Consider the following 15,773-nt stretch of genomic DNA (forward strand, 5'->3'; position numbering starts at 1 on the left):
TTGAACAAAATTAGTAAGTTACCTTTTAATTTTAATACATATATAATTAGCAAATTCTTATTAATATACTAAAGCTTAAATTATTCACAAAATGTTGTCCATATTGTGAAATTACAAAGCTACAAAAAAGTGCTCATTTTTTGTCACTGAAAAAAACTTTAAATGGCTGGCACAAATAATGCAATTCTTTAACCAATATACCAAATGTTCATTTAATATATAATCCAACATGTTACTCAACAGTTAAGTCTTTACTCCATTCTTAGTCACATATTTTCCCACCAAATAAATGCTTTAAGTTTTCATTCAAACTGAATAAAACAAACACATGAATACTCTTTTTCTTAAAATGTTATACACAGTTTTTTTTTAAATCAATTGTATTTTATTTCCACAGCAATGTTACTGAATAGAAAAAGTTAAGTGAAGAGATCCATGCATTATATCATCACTGAGCCTTTCTAAAGGAAGGTAAACTATACATGGCACAGAAAATGGAGATGCTAAAATAATCTCAAAAGTAAGCAAAATTGTCAGAAATTTTACAGAAAATAAAAATTACTAAAATGGGTTTAGTGTTGCGATGACAGTAGATTTGCTTATGGAACTGACAGGGATGTTTTAAAAAATTAGGTTAGGTTAGGTTAGGTTAGGTTATTAGGAATAAAACAAACACATGAATACTCTTTTTCTTAAAATGTTATACACAGTTTTTTTTTAAATCAATTGTATTTTATTTCCACAGCAATGTTACTGAATAGAAAAAGTTAAGTGAAGAGATCCATGCATTATATCATCACTGAGCCTTTCTAAAGGAAGGTAAACTATACATGGCACAGAAAATGGAGATGCTAAAATAATCTCAAAAGTAAGCAAAATTGTCAGAAATTTTACAGAAAATAAAAATTACTAAAATGGGTTTAGTGTTGCGATGACAGTAGATTTGCTTATGGAACTGACAGGGATGTTTTAAAAAATTAGGTTAATGGCAAAGAAACATACATAGAACTTGTTTTCTCTCTTTTCAATCCTATGCAGACATAGTAAAAGAAAGGTTTCATCCCCCTAACTGGAGTCCCTCGAGACCTTTTAACTGTTTTTACCATTAGGCTACAGAAAAACTATTTTCCGATTTATCTTGCCTGGAGGTCGTAGAGAAAAAGTGATACTTGGCAATTATTTTCTTAAAATTACAAACTAACTTTAAAATTATTTTTAATATCTTCAATACATGTAATGTTACCTGACCATTTAAGGTTCAAGTTCAGGAAAGATAATACGCTTTCGAATTTCTTTAATTTAAAGTGATAAGTTTAGTAGTAAAACAAAAAAAGGAATCTATTTGGTTTATCATCATTTTTCAAACCGAGAATTGTCCTCTTAAGAACAATCGGAAACTTAAATTTTCGTTTAAACTCTGCTTTGCATTATATAAACCTCATTATCTAAGCTCTCTGATCAGGGCCTAGCTCCATCCTTGGCCAAATATTTTTTACTAGAAAAAGTGCTATGCCATGTTTAATAAAGATCAATGTATCATTTTTGTTGCAACACTGACCTTTTTAGGCATAATGCTTGATGATAATAAATCTGAACAGAATTAATCAAATTGATCGTTGAATGCTCTAAGCACTTGGAGCCCTTGACTTGCTTTGATTACTCAAGTCATTTCAGAAATCTTTACAAAATCCCATATTACTTCCTCTGTTTGTTAATAAATATTAAAATAATTTAACGTATTTTTATTCACTTCATACCAGCCTGACCAGTGCATTATGTTAATGAAGTAGTTGCTGTTGATCTTGAAGAATTACTCTTCTAATTAGTTTGTTGACCTCTTGATACAGATCAAGTTGATTCACCACATTGTATTTGTAAGATTTTATCATGTGCTTGTACAAGAGGTTGCAATAATCCAACTCGGTAGTTAATATGGTTTTGGATCTAATTCAAAAATAATCGCAGACCACAATTACTTTAGAGACAAATACAAAAACCAAACCCTTTCTTGCCAGAAATTTGTTTCTAGAATAATGTAGTCTAGAATCATTGTTTTTGTGACATTTATAAGTTCATCGAAATATGTTAAATACCTATTAGTAAGCAGCAGGTAGTCTAAATTATATGAAGACACTTGTATGTTATAAGTATTTATTGTTTTATGGCATATAAGGAGAAGAATGAAAGAAAATCTTTGTATATTTTTTATCTTATAGATGTTTCAGAAATTATTAAGACAAGGAAAGAACAGAGGCGTGTTAAATAAAATAATACCTGCGCTACGCTTTAAGGGGATATAGCAAGGGATATCCCATTAAAACGCTTGCAGACTCTGTATATTAGATATATACTTTAATGTCGATAGAATGTTATACAGAAATTCTTAAAGGGAATCGTTTCCACTGAAAGCTCAGTTAAGTTGTATAATTATATTAAAGGGTACAATTATGGCGAACCATTACTATCTAACGAATATTACTTAAATAACTAGATATTGACACAATAATTGAATAAACCACAAAAGTGAATGATCCACATCAATATAAAATGAAGCGTAACTAATACATAATAAAACTCATTTTAATAAAATTGTATCTCTACAAATCTATTTTATATATAAAACATACAGTAGTACCTATAATTATTTATGATTAATTTGTATTATAGCACTAAAACTTACAACACAAATTGAGTCATTTCATAAAAGTCGAATTTGATTAAATGTAAATCTATTCTATAAAGTGGGACAATAAAGAGAGTTCTACGTTCGTTCAATCATCGTGTGTCACAACACAATCGACTTGTCGCTTCTTTACTGCCCCAACATCGCGACCGACGGCTACAGTGCGTCGTCATCGCTTAAGCCTACTACTACTACGTACACAGCTATAACTAAGATATCCGAGTGAAACAGAACACCCGTCGCGCTCACTTACTAACTTCAAGCGCGTCACACGCGATGGAAATACTATCCCATTTGATATTCATATGAAATACCGCTCGTCTTACGATGGAATGGACGTTTAAGCTGTGGCGCATGAGATGGCATTAATGTGAATGAAGAGATTCTATATAATAAATATTAATTATCTACCCACGTGTGTCGTGTTGTTCATTAGGCTATCGCAGTAGTATCAGCATAGCGTGTGACGCGCTACAGATGCGTGATGCGTGCGTGCGGTGAAAGACATGAGAAGTGGTTAGCTCGTTCGAGTTCGCCCGAGCTAGATGAAGCACTGAAACAGGCTCTGCTATCGTTATCGATATTAGCCTCAATATTACACTATATATGTACCTATTGCTAGAGTACGAGTTAGGTAGAACCGCGCGAATCGTTTGATTGTCGCGTGGTGTGACCATCAACGTCCTAATCTAACTTCCCTAATCTTAACTCTTACATCCGAGGCTAATGGCAGTGATGGTCAGCAGTTGTGGGAGGGACGCGGACGTCTACCTTACCCCAATAATGACAAATTAACATCATACGTCAACTCAAAAACCCGAACTAATACCACTATTATTATAAGACGGGACGAGCCCTCTTTCGCTTCGCCCTCGGGGCTTACAGCTGACGCGACAGGTGGACGTTCACGAGCTATCTATGTTACGCTAGGACCTAAATCTAATATCATTTAGTGAGCCGCACCGAGTCTCGCGGGACCGGGGAAGACGAACCCACTTAATATGATATCTACTCATTGTGAACATCATTTTAGATATTATCAAATGTACATTCTACTATGCTAAGTATAACTTTAATAAGAGATTTGAAGATGGCTAGTTACTCGATCTATATAGACGGGGAGGGCCTCCATCTAGCGAACGACCTGTCATCTACTAGTGGTAAGCTTACAGACCGGAACCTAGATCGCGGTCTCGTATAAATTTCGCCTATTCAGGATATAACAACGTAAAAAGTCGTGCGAGACCAAAGTTCGCAACGCTCCGCCGCCAAACTGCAGACCCTTAATAATCAAGACAGTTATTTCAAGCCCACGTCCACGGATAATATCAACGTTGGACGTTGGTGAAAACGTTTCAACACCTCGAAACTGCTATACAGGTCTGACGACTGCTCGAAACAATAAAGGTTAAAGTGAATCGAGAATGGGAACACTTTAGAATTACCAGCTAACTTAATTTATAAAAGCCTGTCTCAGTGACGATATTCCCTATATTGAATGTCGCATTGGATGGCATCCATCGATGTATCGTCGTATTATCAATACATTTAGAATGTTTAAAGTCGGAAACAGTCTTAAGAGAGAATTACCGAAATTAAACGCTTTTCTTGACGATGATGGATGGTGAGTATGAAAAACATGATGATGATGAATTGATGATGATGGTTCATGATGATGACGACTTCGACAGCGTTAATCACGAAGATGGTGGTAATGACGATGATGATGATGACGAAGGTTATGATGATGATGATGATGACGAAGGTTATGATGATATTGATGAAGATGATTATGATGATGACGAAGATGGTGATAATGATAACGACGATTATGGCAATGATAATGACGACAAAGATGGTAATAATGAAGACAACGATGTGGGCGATGATGATTACAACAATGTTGATAATGACGATTAAAATGTTGATGATGAAGATGATGATGATTTAAATTGTGACGATAATGTTAAAAATGAAAACCATGGATATTATGACTCTGAAAATGATGTTGATGATGATGATGATAATGATGATGATGATGGTGGTGATGATGGATTGATTGATGAGGAATGGGGTAGCAGATGGTTCGCTAGAGGTGCGACGACGGCGAGTATAATGCTCGAACGCGGACCGAAATATTATGGACGATTATAATAATATATAAAAAGTTGAATACATCTTAACCTTAACAATGAATACATTATCAAAACATTACGGACTATGAATACACAATAATATGAAAAAACAGTCTTCCAGGTGTTTTCGTTTTATCAAAAATTTGTAAATTGTAAATTTCTTTTTTTTTATTTTATTTTTGTATAAACCAATAGAGTACAAGAATCTCAAAACATCTCTAAGCAAACGCCGGTTCCGAGCGTACCTCGCGCGGCCGGTATCCGCTGTCGCATGTTTTAAACCTTTACTTTCCAATTTATCTAATAAACATTCGCCAATTTTTGGTATCAATTATACTAGTCTTATTTAAATATAATTCACAACTATAATGTGTCCGATTTGAAATGCCTACCGTTATAATATGAATTGAGTATATATTCTCATAAATAATATACGTATCCTACCCGATGAATCAATTTAAAAGTCATGAAACGCTCCCTTGGTGACTAATTACAGTCCAATGACCAACAAGTCATCGACGATCGTAAGCACTAAACATTCCATACTTAACAATACAATGAATGAATGTCAATATTAATTTCGCTTATCATTAATTAATATTATATAATTTATTCAAATAAATGTCCTACTCCTGTAAGTACCTTAACAACCGATCTACCTATCTGATAATAAATTTAATACCAAAATTATATGGACAAAGCAATCGAATAATATATGTTAAAATTGATAACTACAAAAAGCTTTAAACATACAATTCAATTTAGATAACGCCAACGAATTATAATTACGGGTCGACAAACGCACAAAACACTATACCAAGCTAAAATTATGGATAAAAAAGACCGACGGACAAAATTCCCTCACGCACATTTTCGTTTCGAAACACTTACGATCAAATATTATAAGCAATGTCAAAAATTTTATTGTGATTAATGTAAATGGATGTATCATTCAAAAGTTTTTCTCATTCATACGTCATTTTGTGCGTAAGGTAATTTTGTCGTCGCGGTCAAACGAAAGTGTAATTAGACGGACTCGCGTCACCAACTGATAATACGGGAAAGACAAATGGATTTACACGCTTACAATATACAGATTGTATTATGAGTCTGACTCCTAAATGTATCAACTTGTATGTAAGTATGGTAGTGGGTTCGAGCGTCCACTATAATCGCATTTACTTCTCCTTTTCCTTTTCTTTCTCCTTTTCTTTCTCCTCCGGCTCCTTCTCTAGTTCTTTCTCTTTCTCATCGCCCTGGAATTTGAAAAAAATCGATTCATCTATTTGAAATTCTTAAAGAAAACGAAGCGTGGTTGTAAAGTTACTCGAAAGTTTTTCTTATGACTCAAAACTAACAAGGGGAAAAATAATATTTTTCCCACAAAAAGTGAGTTCCAGCATATGGCCTTCATATGGCCTGGTATCTTGAAAAGGATTTTGGCGTCGACAATAAGCCTTTGAAATCCTGTCGAAGAAGTTCACACACTGTGTCATCCCTACGAAAACTTTAATGAAATAATGCCAAAAAAAAGATGGCTGACTAAGTTTCCAAATCAACTCACCTTTCCTTTCTCAGCATCATCGGCCATTGCCTGTTTTTCAGCGGGACCGGTTCCCTCCTTGGTGTCCTTATCCTTCTTTGCGGCAACCGCCATTGTCTCGATCGCGCATATCTCGTCCCAATCGGGATAGGCTCGTTCCTTGAGACGAGACACGAGCCCCACGAGGTTAGGGAACGACTCGTTGAGAGCGTCGCGCAGGGCATGTTGCACTTCCTTGTCTATGAAGTGTAGCTGGGCTAGATTAGCGAACGCCACGATATCCAACTGTTGATATACAAACGCGGTTACATATTTACAGTGTTTATATAAACGAACCATTTACTTACGTTAAATAAATTTTTGATTGTTAAGACTTTTAGGTATTACTTTTAGTAATGTCAAAACTTATATGTCATGTGAATTTATAAGAATTCTATCAGGTTCTTCTATTTTCCATCGCCAGAATATTTACATCACAGAAGCTTAACGTGATCAATATAAATGGAAACTGCTGATATGATATTATGTCTTTTGAATAATATTAAAAAACATACCTTTAATATATTTAGATTCAGTAAAAATAAGTTATCTTTTCCTTATTTACATAATTATTTTCAATATTCGTCGTATAAAAAACCGTCTTAAAGAATAATATTAAACCGACCAAATGCTGTGCTACAAGCTCAAACATATTCTTAAAAATCTATATAAATTAAAAAAATATTTAAAGATTCATAATAAGCAATTGGGTATTAAATGCAATACAATTATGATAACAATTGTATTAAAATACAACAAACATCTTAAAATTATTGAAAGAAAAGTAGGCGCCTCAAATTAAGTTATGTAATGTATTAACAGGTAAAAGTTTAATTATTCTAATTACGTAATCTAGGTCTCGAGCTTTATACTTGGCAAGCGTAAGGTGAAAAGAGAGGTCAAGATATCCTAGGTTGTGCGGGCACCGGACGAGCTGGGGTCATAACCTGAACACCATCCACCCCACCCCCGACTATCGCCCACAAACTATCCCCCACCCCCATCGACAAATGAGTAGTTCGACGATCGCCCGGGCAGGGCTCGATCGATTACAGTCAAATAAAACACTATTAATACTAACAGTTAATTACACACAACACATTGAAACTAGCTATAAACATATTTGCCAAAAAAAACGAAAATTGTAATTATGATAAATTTTATAAATTTTATTACGTTTATTTTTAATTATAAAATCCGATAGGATATACCACTTATGAATTTGTAACAATGAGATGCAAATTAAATATAATGCTCACTTTTAATAAGTCATACCTAACATAAAATGAAAGTTACACAATATTTTAACTTGTAAATATATTACATAATGTTGTTGTTTAAAGTTATTGATTTCTACTAGAACAGCTTCAGTGATGCTTGTGTCTATTTTTGAACTTTAGATAAGTTGGAATGATGGATCGGTTATCGCCCTCGACCCCAAGCGAACCACCCCCACCCGGCAGTGCAACCGCCGCATCAATGAACGTGCTCGTACAAACAAAGGATCAATTGAAATATATAACTATACTATGTCATTTTGAAAATGTATATGTCTAAAATATTACAACGACTTTATAATTCATCTCGTGCTCAGCGGTGAAGGAAAACATCGTGAGGAAACCTGCATGTGACAAATTTCATAGAAATTCTGCCACATGTGTATTCCACCAACCCGCATTGGAACAGCGTGGTGGAATATGTTCCAAACCTTCTCCTCAAAGGGAGAGGAGGCCTTTAGCCCAGCAGTGGGAATTTACAGGCTGTTACTTTATTACAACGACCGTTTTCTAAGTGACCAATAACAAATAAGATATTATCAAAGCGCTGTAGCACCGGCATTTATTTACTATTGCTAAATACTTACGAGTGTGGGCTCATCTCCGAAGAAGAATGGCTTATCGGAGAGTAGGTCAGAGAGCACGCGGAGGTCGTTCTTGCCGAACTCGATGATCTCGTCCTGGCTGTGCACGCCGATACCGTGAGCCTTTGCCTTCTTCATACCCTATAAACGAAGCAAAAAAAGTCGTACAACCATCGAGAAATATTTAATAGTCATCGTATTAATTTCAAAAAATTAAGTGATTATAAAAATCATAATCCAGTGAACAGTTCTGTATCGATTCGATTAAAAAGCTAATTATATAAGACGCGTATATACCAACCATGATGTACATTTCGCTATCACGGTTCGGCATCAACTAGGTAAGATTCAACAGGTGCCCGGATATTTAACTACTGCTGTCAGCAATATGGCGACTGCAGACGCCATGGGGGTAAGGGGGAGATGCGTAGTGCACCGTGTTGCGCTACAGGGTACGACGATCCTATATGCAATGGGGTGGGGGGATGCACCTATATTAAAACTAGCTCCCAGACAACAAGAGGCGGGACTGAAGGGGGGGGGGCGTCGTCTTGGTTATTTTCTTATTTCCAAAATGTCGATTAATATATCGATATTTTGCCCCTTTTGAGGATCAATATGTCAAAACTTTTATATCATGTGAATTTATAAGAATTCTATCAGGTTCTTCTATTTTCCATCACCAGAATATTTACATCACAGAAGCTTAACGTGATCAATAAAAATGGAAACTGCTGTTATGATTACAAAAATTATAAAAAGCATACTATTATCTTGCATAGCATACCCTAAAAAGAAAGCCATAATGGCACTCGGAACACATTGATTAGATAACAAAGTAAGCGCGCTTTGAACGATCACTGCAATGTTATTGTTTTGGCCCGTGGCGTCGAGACGCCGGCCGGCCGGTGAGATAACACGTTCAAGAAAAAATGTTAAAATTGTGTCAAACCAGCAAACTTACCTTGCGTCCAGAGGTGAATTTATAACAGAAGTTGAGTATCGGGTTTGGAAGGCGGGTGTTCAGAGCATTCTGTAGATTCACTTGATAGCCCTTGATAACACTGTCCGGGTACTTGGCACGCCACCAAAGAATCACCCACGATAGGTGGTTCTCTATCATCGAAATCATCGCGTGCGTGACCACCCGCTGATCGGGCGTCAGACCTGCGAAAGAATAATTTCTATAAGTTTGTGTCTAATTTCGTGAGACTCGATGCGTTAAGTGCACATGCGCGACTCCCTAAACCGCTGTCTTGGTTCTAGGTCGCCCGGACCATTCAAGTATCTAATACCTAGAATTTTAGTATCGATTTCGTATACGTGGCAAACAACAACTTTTAACAAAGGGCTTACTCAATACACGGTTATAAATCGACAGTGTATCCTTTTAACTCATACGCGATACAATAGCCGTCATGTCAAAAGACAAAGCCGTGCTGTCAATACTTGTCTTCTAGTCTAGTTTGTAAATGACAAAGACTCGGATCTGGACGTCTTAAATAATAAATGACAAGAAAATGAAGTGCTTTTTAAAAGCGATGTGCCTTTGTTCACTTAATTATAAAGCTTTTTACTTTCTAGTTAATGGAAAACGTACTTTTCTAATATTTTCTCGGTGTTTAAAACAAAGAGCAAGGATAATGTAAATTGTTACTTTATTAAAACTATCATGTCTATGTTAACTTTTGCAGTTACGTTTTGTATTATTTATTAAAATATGGACAAACAAAATATCAAAACAGCTAATCAGAGGTTTCGATCCCTCTATGAATTAGAATAGGAAATAAAAGACTGTCAAATAAAGTTTACACTCTCGCCATATTAAGTTTTACTTAAACGCATAAAACTGTGTAAGCCTCAATGAGTCAACTTTATTACCACTATGCGATGTCCAAATCGTACTTAACACCAGTCAAAGCTGGATAGTAAAATATATACATACAAGTTATTTGCAGAGGTATTACTGGTAGTGCTCATTTATATAAAAAAGTAGCTTGCACTCTAAACAAAAACCTACATATGTACATACTTATAGTCTTAGTTTCTGGTTACTCATATCGCTTATAAAATACCTAATTGAATTATACAGAATGTATGACTGGTGACACTTACCGGCGTCTAAATCTTTGTTGTATTTCTCCGAGAGCTCCTTGATGATGAAGGCGCTGTCGGCTATTTCTTCTCCGTTCAGCTCGACGAAAGGAAGCTGTCCCTTTTTGGAGCGGAATTTCGCCTTGTGATCGACGTTCTATAACAATCATAAGCAAATTTCTTTTGTCATCCATATTCAAAAATAAAAAAAGCAAATGACCACCGTGGGAAACAAGAGTATTACATCGTTAAAAATAATATATGAATTACAGTCGACTTTACGAAACAATACACAAAGGGAAAGAAAGAGTAAAAAATACTATTCGCTGTCTAAAACATTATCGTGACGCATTCATTAGAAATTCTGAAACAAATGCTAGAGTTCCCACAATTGCCACTCGCTATTAGTGACAAAAATGCTCACTTATATATTAATTTCGCTTTAATTTCACTGACGATTGTGCATTTTATATTATGCTTTAATAACATATCGCTATAAGGTACGGCAAATTGAAATGTAATATCATGTCGCAGAATATATGTGCTTGCCAGCTCAGTACTACTTACAAAAAAATATATTTGTTAAGTCCAGGATATGCTAAATTATGTTTGTAATTGTTAAGGCTCTTTATTTACATAAATACTACACAAGCTTAAACCGGCAATTTGGTTTACATTTTAAGACAACAAGCCATGGACAGAAAGACAAAATTAAATAATTTGGAATATATAATCACGTATATATAATGTTTGCAGCAATAATACATTCCTGGAATATTATAGTAGGTTTTTAGAGAAACACGTTGTAATATTACTTGAAGAAATACAAGTAATTTAAGAGTATTGTATATTCCTCTAGTACATGAATATGATAGTGTAATAAACTAAAACCGGTTGTAATTATTTTCGCATAGCTAAGTAAAATCAGATTACATCTAAACTACATGTGTCATTAAAATATATTCAATACTATGTTAGATAATCTTATTTACGCTTGACAAATTAAAAAAAACAATGTTGGTTTTGAAATTATATATGCAAAACTTTACGCGCTGGCCGTGTGAAACTAATTTATTGACATTTAGAAAAATATCAAAAACCTTACTAAATAAATATTTTGTAATTGTTGTGACGACAAAATGAAAATATCTTAAGTCTCAAATGATTAGTAAATTGAAAACTAGTAATGCTTATTATGGTCGAAATATAAAAAGTATAATTAATTCTTTGTACACAACCTTACACACACACTTACAGTGTACATTATTCGCCATATATAATTAATTTGCACGAAGGAAGCTAGGCATATACCTGTATTTATCCTACTAGGTAATACCCGACACGCGCTGCAGTGAGTCAATGAATTTTGTTATAAAAATATCCGAATAATTGTACATCGATAATCAGTAGTTTATCAGAATTCTTAACGCAAGTGTCAAAAACAACGGTATATAGCACAGAAATAAACGGAATACGCAAAAAAATACAAAAAAAGACATAGATATAAATGTATGGCGGAACCACATTTCATTTGGAATACGGCTTTTTTTTAAGTTAAAACTGCAATTTAAAATTATTAACGGCCTAGCAACAGGCGAGCTCGACCGGGCTGAGCATGCGCAGCGGGGTTGACCTGGGCTACCCCGTTGACGCACGTCGCGAAACATAGTCTCCTGGTATTCCGATCGATATATACTAATTTGAAAAAACTAGCATAAACTACATCACCTTAAGGTGAGCTTAGTGAGCTCGTATGATTTATTACATAAAAAAAGTATGCGAGATAGTTATTCAGTTTTAATTGTCTACGTTAATACTCGAAAGATATTGATGCAATTAACACGTGGCTACCAACAGGTGGCCACAACGATCGAATTATAAGTACCGAGTAGAGAGCAATGTGTAGTTACGGGTCATAGTTGATACGGCCGGAGACAGACGCGGGGAGAGACGCGGCCCCGCGTGGTTGACGGGGGCGTCGTCCCTGCATGGCCTTTTAAGGACAAGACGAAATCTCACCCATTCGAAAATACATGTAAATATTAAATTTCGAATATTAAGAATTAAATGAAATATAAAATTTTGTCAAATTGTCGTTAAAACAAACAACGAAATCAACGATGAAAATTTCATAAAGCAATTGAAATATATTTCGTTACTAAAAATTAAAGTCAACATCCATTATATTAAGTTAAGCCGCTACAATCTTATTTGTCAGTAAACAGTAAACAAGCTCATCGCTACAACAAGGTTACTTTAGTGTTCGTTGGATAAGCCGTGAGTGTGTGCGCGGTTGATCGGGTCGCAAGTCTCGTAACCATGGTGACGCGCTAGAGCGAGCCCAAAATCTGGGCGGGGAGCCGGCAGCTGTATTGATTTCGAACAGGGTTCACCGGCCGGACCACCCGCCCCACCCCGCTCACCCCACGAGCTATCAGCCTGCCGACTCGCCTGCTCGCGACATCCCTACGATTACCTACAACTGCTATATATACAAAAAGTGTGATAAGTGAAATTTCGGTTGGGATGCACGATAATAACTTCGTAAGTTATAACAGGAAGTGGATCGAAAAATTTGGTAACGATATATTACATTATCACGCAAGACGATGCGAGTCTGAGTATAAGTAGTATTATTCGAATACTACTTATACTCAGACTCGAAGAATTTGGTTAATCTAAAAATATATATAAAATTCTGCTAGTCTGTTATTATAAAAGTATCACTGTTATGTTTCATTAAGCAAAATTAAAATTTATTAGATTCTGATATACTAGTGATGTGCAGGTTGGCTGTCATCTATTTTTATTTAAAATAATTTACTTATAAAATATTTTAAATTTAACAGTCCTCGCGTGCGTCTGTCGTAGAATTGGTATAGGATAACTTTCAGCTTAATTTATAGCTCGTAACCTAACCTAACGATGTATTCAGTACTTAAAGGGGATTCCCGAAATATCTAAAATATATTTATCCATACCAACGTCAAAGCAAATCTTTTAATTAAGCAATTAACCGTTAACTATCGTTCGCAACGCATAAAGAGTTATTCGTAAATTTCGAACATGCATGATATGATAATATTGTACCTGATAACGAGATACGGAGCTAGAACCGGATGTTGCCTGCTATATGGACTCTTAAAAATATATTTTATCGTTTATTGTAATTTTGGACCTTAATATTAAGAAAGTAAATAAAGAACATCAATATACTATGAATTTAATGTAAATCGTCAAATTATTTATACTGTAAATAAATAAGTATGTATCTTATTTCTTTTATTTTTTTATCAATAAATAAGGTGCGTCAGATACATAAATTTAAGATCTGATTCTTGATCAACTCCCTAACAATTATTATAATTATTATACACTTTACACGACAAGGTAATATGAAGCTAATATTTCCAGAACTGAAATGAAGGTATAATGTTTGCCTACAATCGAGCATTATTACTGTTCATATAATGTTTATGGAATTGAAATTCTAATTATAAAAAGAAAGAATTCATAATGTTATAAATAAAACACAAACAATTATTGAAATATTTAATGACGATACTAATGATGCATCATATTGATGTAATCTCACGAATACACACAATTTTTAAGTACCTCTTTGAATTGAACTTAATTAGCTCATGATTACAATGTACACGTAAATTCATCATCGATTTTACAAAATAAAAATCTATGTGCACAATAGAAAACGTATAAAATATATGAAAGGTATTACAAACAATGTAATGCATGCACTTCTATCACATATTAACATAGTCACGCGAGCGACAATGGGCAGTGAACGGATCAACTTGGAATTCCTAGAGTGGTGGCCTAATGGCAGATTAGCATATTTAGCGCGTAAAGCTTCCTGAATTCAAAGCAGGTTCCCGAGGGATAGCGCAATCATATCAATCACGTTAGTTGTGAAATCGGTTCAGATTAAACAAACACTTACAGTTATGGAGAATTTATGATTTGGTGCTCAAAATTATTGTCTAACTTTTTAATTTATTTCATAAAAAATGGTTTTATAAGACATAAATGTTAAAAGCTTAAACACTTTTATAATTTATTTATTTGTAAGGCCAATCTAAGAAATGTAATTTAAACATGTTTTAAAAATAAAAGAAACGCTGATTCAAAAATTTATAGGCTAATAATCATTCGGAGGATCGCGAAGCGGCATTTTAAAAGAGACCGAACGTCCCACGGATGTGTGTCCTCTGATACCGGTTTTCTGTCGTAGCATTTAAAATTCTTTTTCTACATGAGAAATGTTGCCTTGATCTCAGGTACAGTTACTAGATCTATTTTTTAAACACTAAAGAATAGACTCAGCTCATTGACGATGGAAATGATTTGCAATTTAAATAGGGATGTTACACGTGTCGCATCGTATTATGAAAATTTTTGCATTGCTTGCTTTTCAAAATGTCGAATATTAAATCTGGGATAGTTATCGGTTTAAATAATGTACGATGTTGTCTGTTGAAATATTCATAGTGTACATTTAAAAACTGGCAGTCACAAAATACATAGTGATGTAGATACCCTCAGTGAAAAAATAATAACAATGGTATAATGCAAAACTTACTCGCATTATTATTATTATGCTTATTATCACGTCCAGCTTGTGATTTAAAATAAAAACCTCTTTTGTTTTTCGCTAGCATTTTTAATTTATTTTAATGAATAGGTGGCGCACACTATACCACGACCTACTTCGGGGTGTCACAAGAGGGTTTTCACCGAGGGGTAAATGAAAGGAATGTCAAACGTAATTTATAAGTTCATTTGAAGTATTAAGGTGTGGTAGCTAACTATGGTGGTAAGACTTAAAGCATTTTCGTTATGCCACGTAAAAATAGGTCAGAATTTTTATTTACAAGTTAAGAGAAAACTATCAACGAATTCACAAATAATAGTTAATGTTTATATACCTGCTACTAATAAATAAATTCAATGATATTTTTGTTATTTGAATGATTGATGAAAAAATACTATCGGGGAAATCTAATTATACAATTTGGTGAACCCATTAAATGTTTTTAAATGTTAAGGATTCGTCCATACAAGTTAATTTTTTTTCTGCAACATGAACAATCTACACGAAGGATTAACAATTCTTACGTTTACAGGGGATTTGTTGCTTTATTCAATGAGTAAGCTTTGAACCGGGTGCCTTTTTTGGGACATTATGTGTAAAATAAACAGGTAACCGATCCTTTTACGACGTGACATCATTGTTTCTTTTGAACGTTCTCAAAATCTACACGGCAGACCTACAATATTTTCGAAATAATAAGAATAATTTTGAATTATTGCCCAAATCGGACTTATATTATTATAATAACATTGTTTTTATTTGGCGCTCATTATGAGATGCTATTTATAAATATACTCTGACTATTT

The 15,773-nt window shown here is 34.3% G+C and overlaps 1 protein-coding gene across 1 annotated transcript in view; it reads right to left on the reverse strand.

The window, feature by feature from the left end:
• Nucleotides 1–2,337: 2,337 nt before the first annotated feature.
• Nucleotides 2,338–15,773, reverse strand: part of LOC124542990 (failed axon connections) — a 28,837-nt gene continuing 15,401 nt past the window's right edge. The window contains exons 2-6 of the mRNA XM_047120967.1: nt 10,377–10,512; nt 9,226–9,428; nt 8,265–8,402; nt 6,383–6,646; nt 2,338–6,074 (exon numbers count right to left, since the gene is read on the reverse strand). Coding sequence (XP_046976923.1) covers nt 5,997–6,074; nt 6,383–6,646; nt 8,265–8,402; nt 9,226–9,428; nt 10,377–10,512 — 819 coding nt within the window. The 3' untranslated portion in view covers nt 2,338–5,996. The remainder of the gene's footprint in view (nt 6,075–6,382; nt 6,647–8,264; nt 8,403–9,225; nt 9,429–10,376; nt 10,513–15,773) is intronic.

This window comes from Vanessa cardui, chromosome Z (genome assembly GCF_905220365.1).
Source record: "Vanessa cardui chromosome Z, ilVanCard2.1, whole genome shotgun sequence".
In the NCBI taxonomy this organism is placed as follows: domain Eukaryota; kingdom Metazoa; phylum Arthropoda; class Insecta; order Lepidoptera; family Nymphalidae; genus Vanessa; species Vanessa cardui.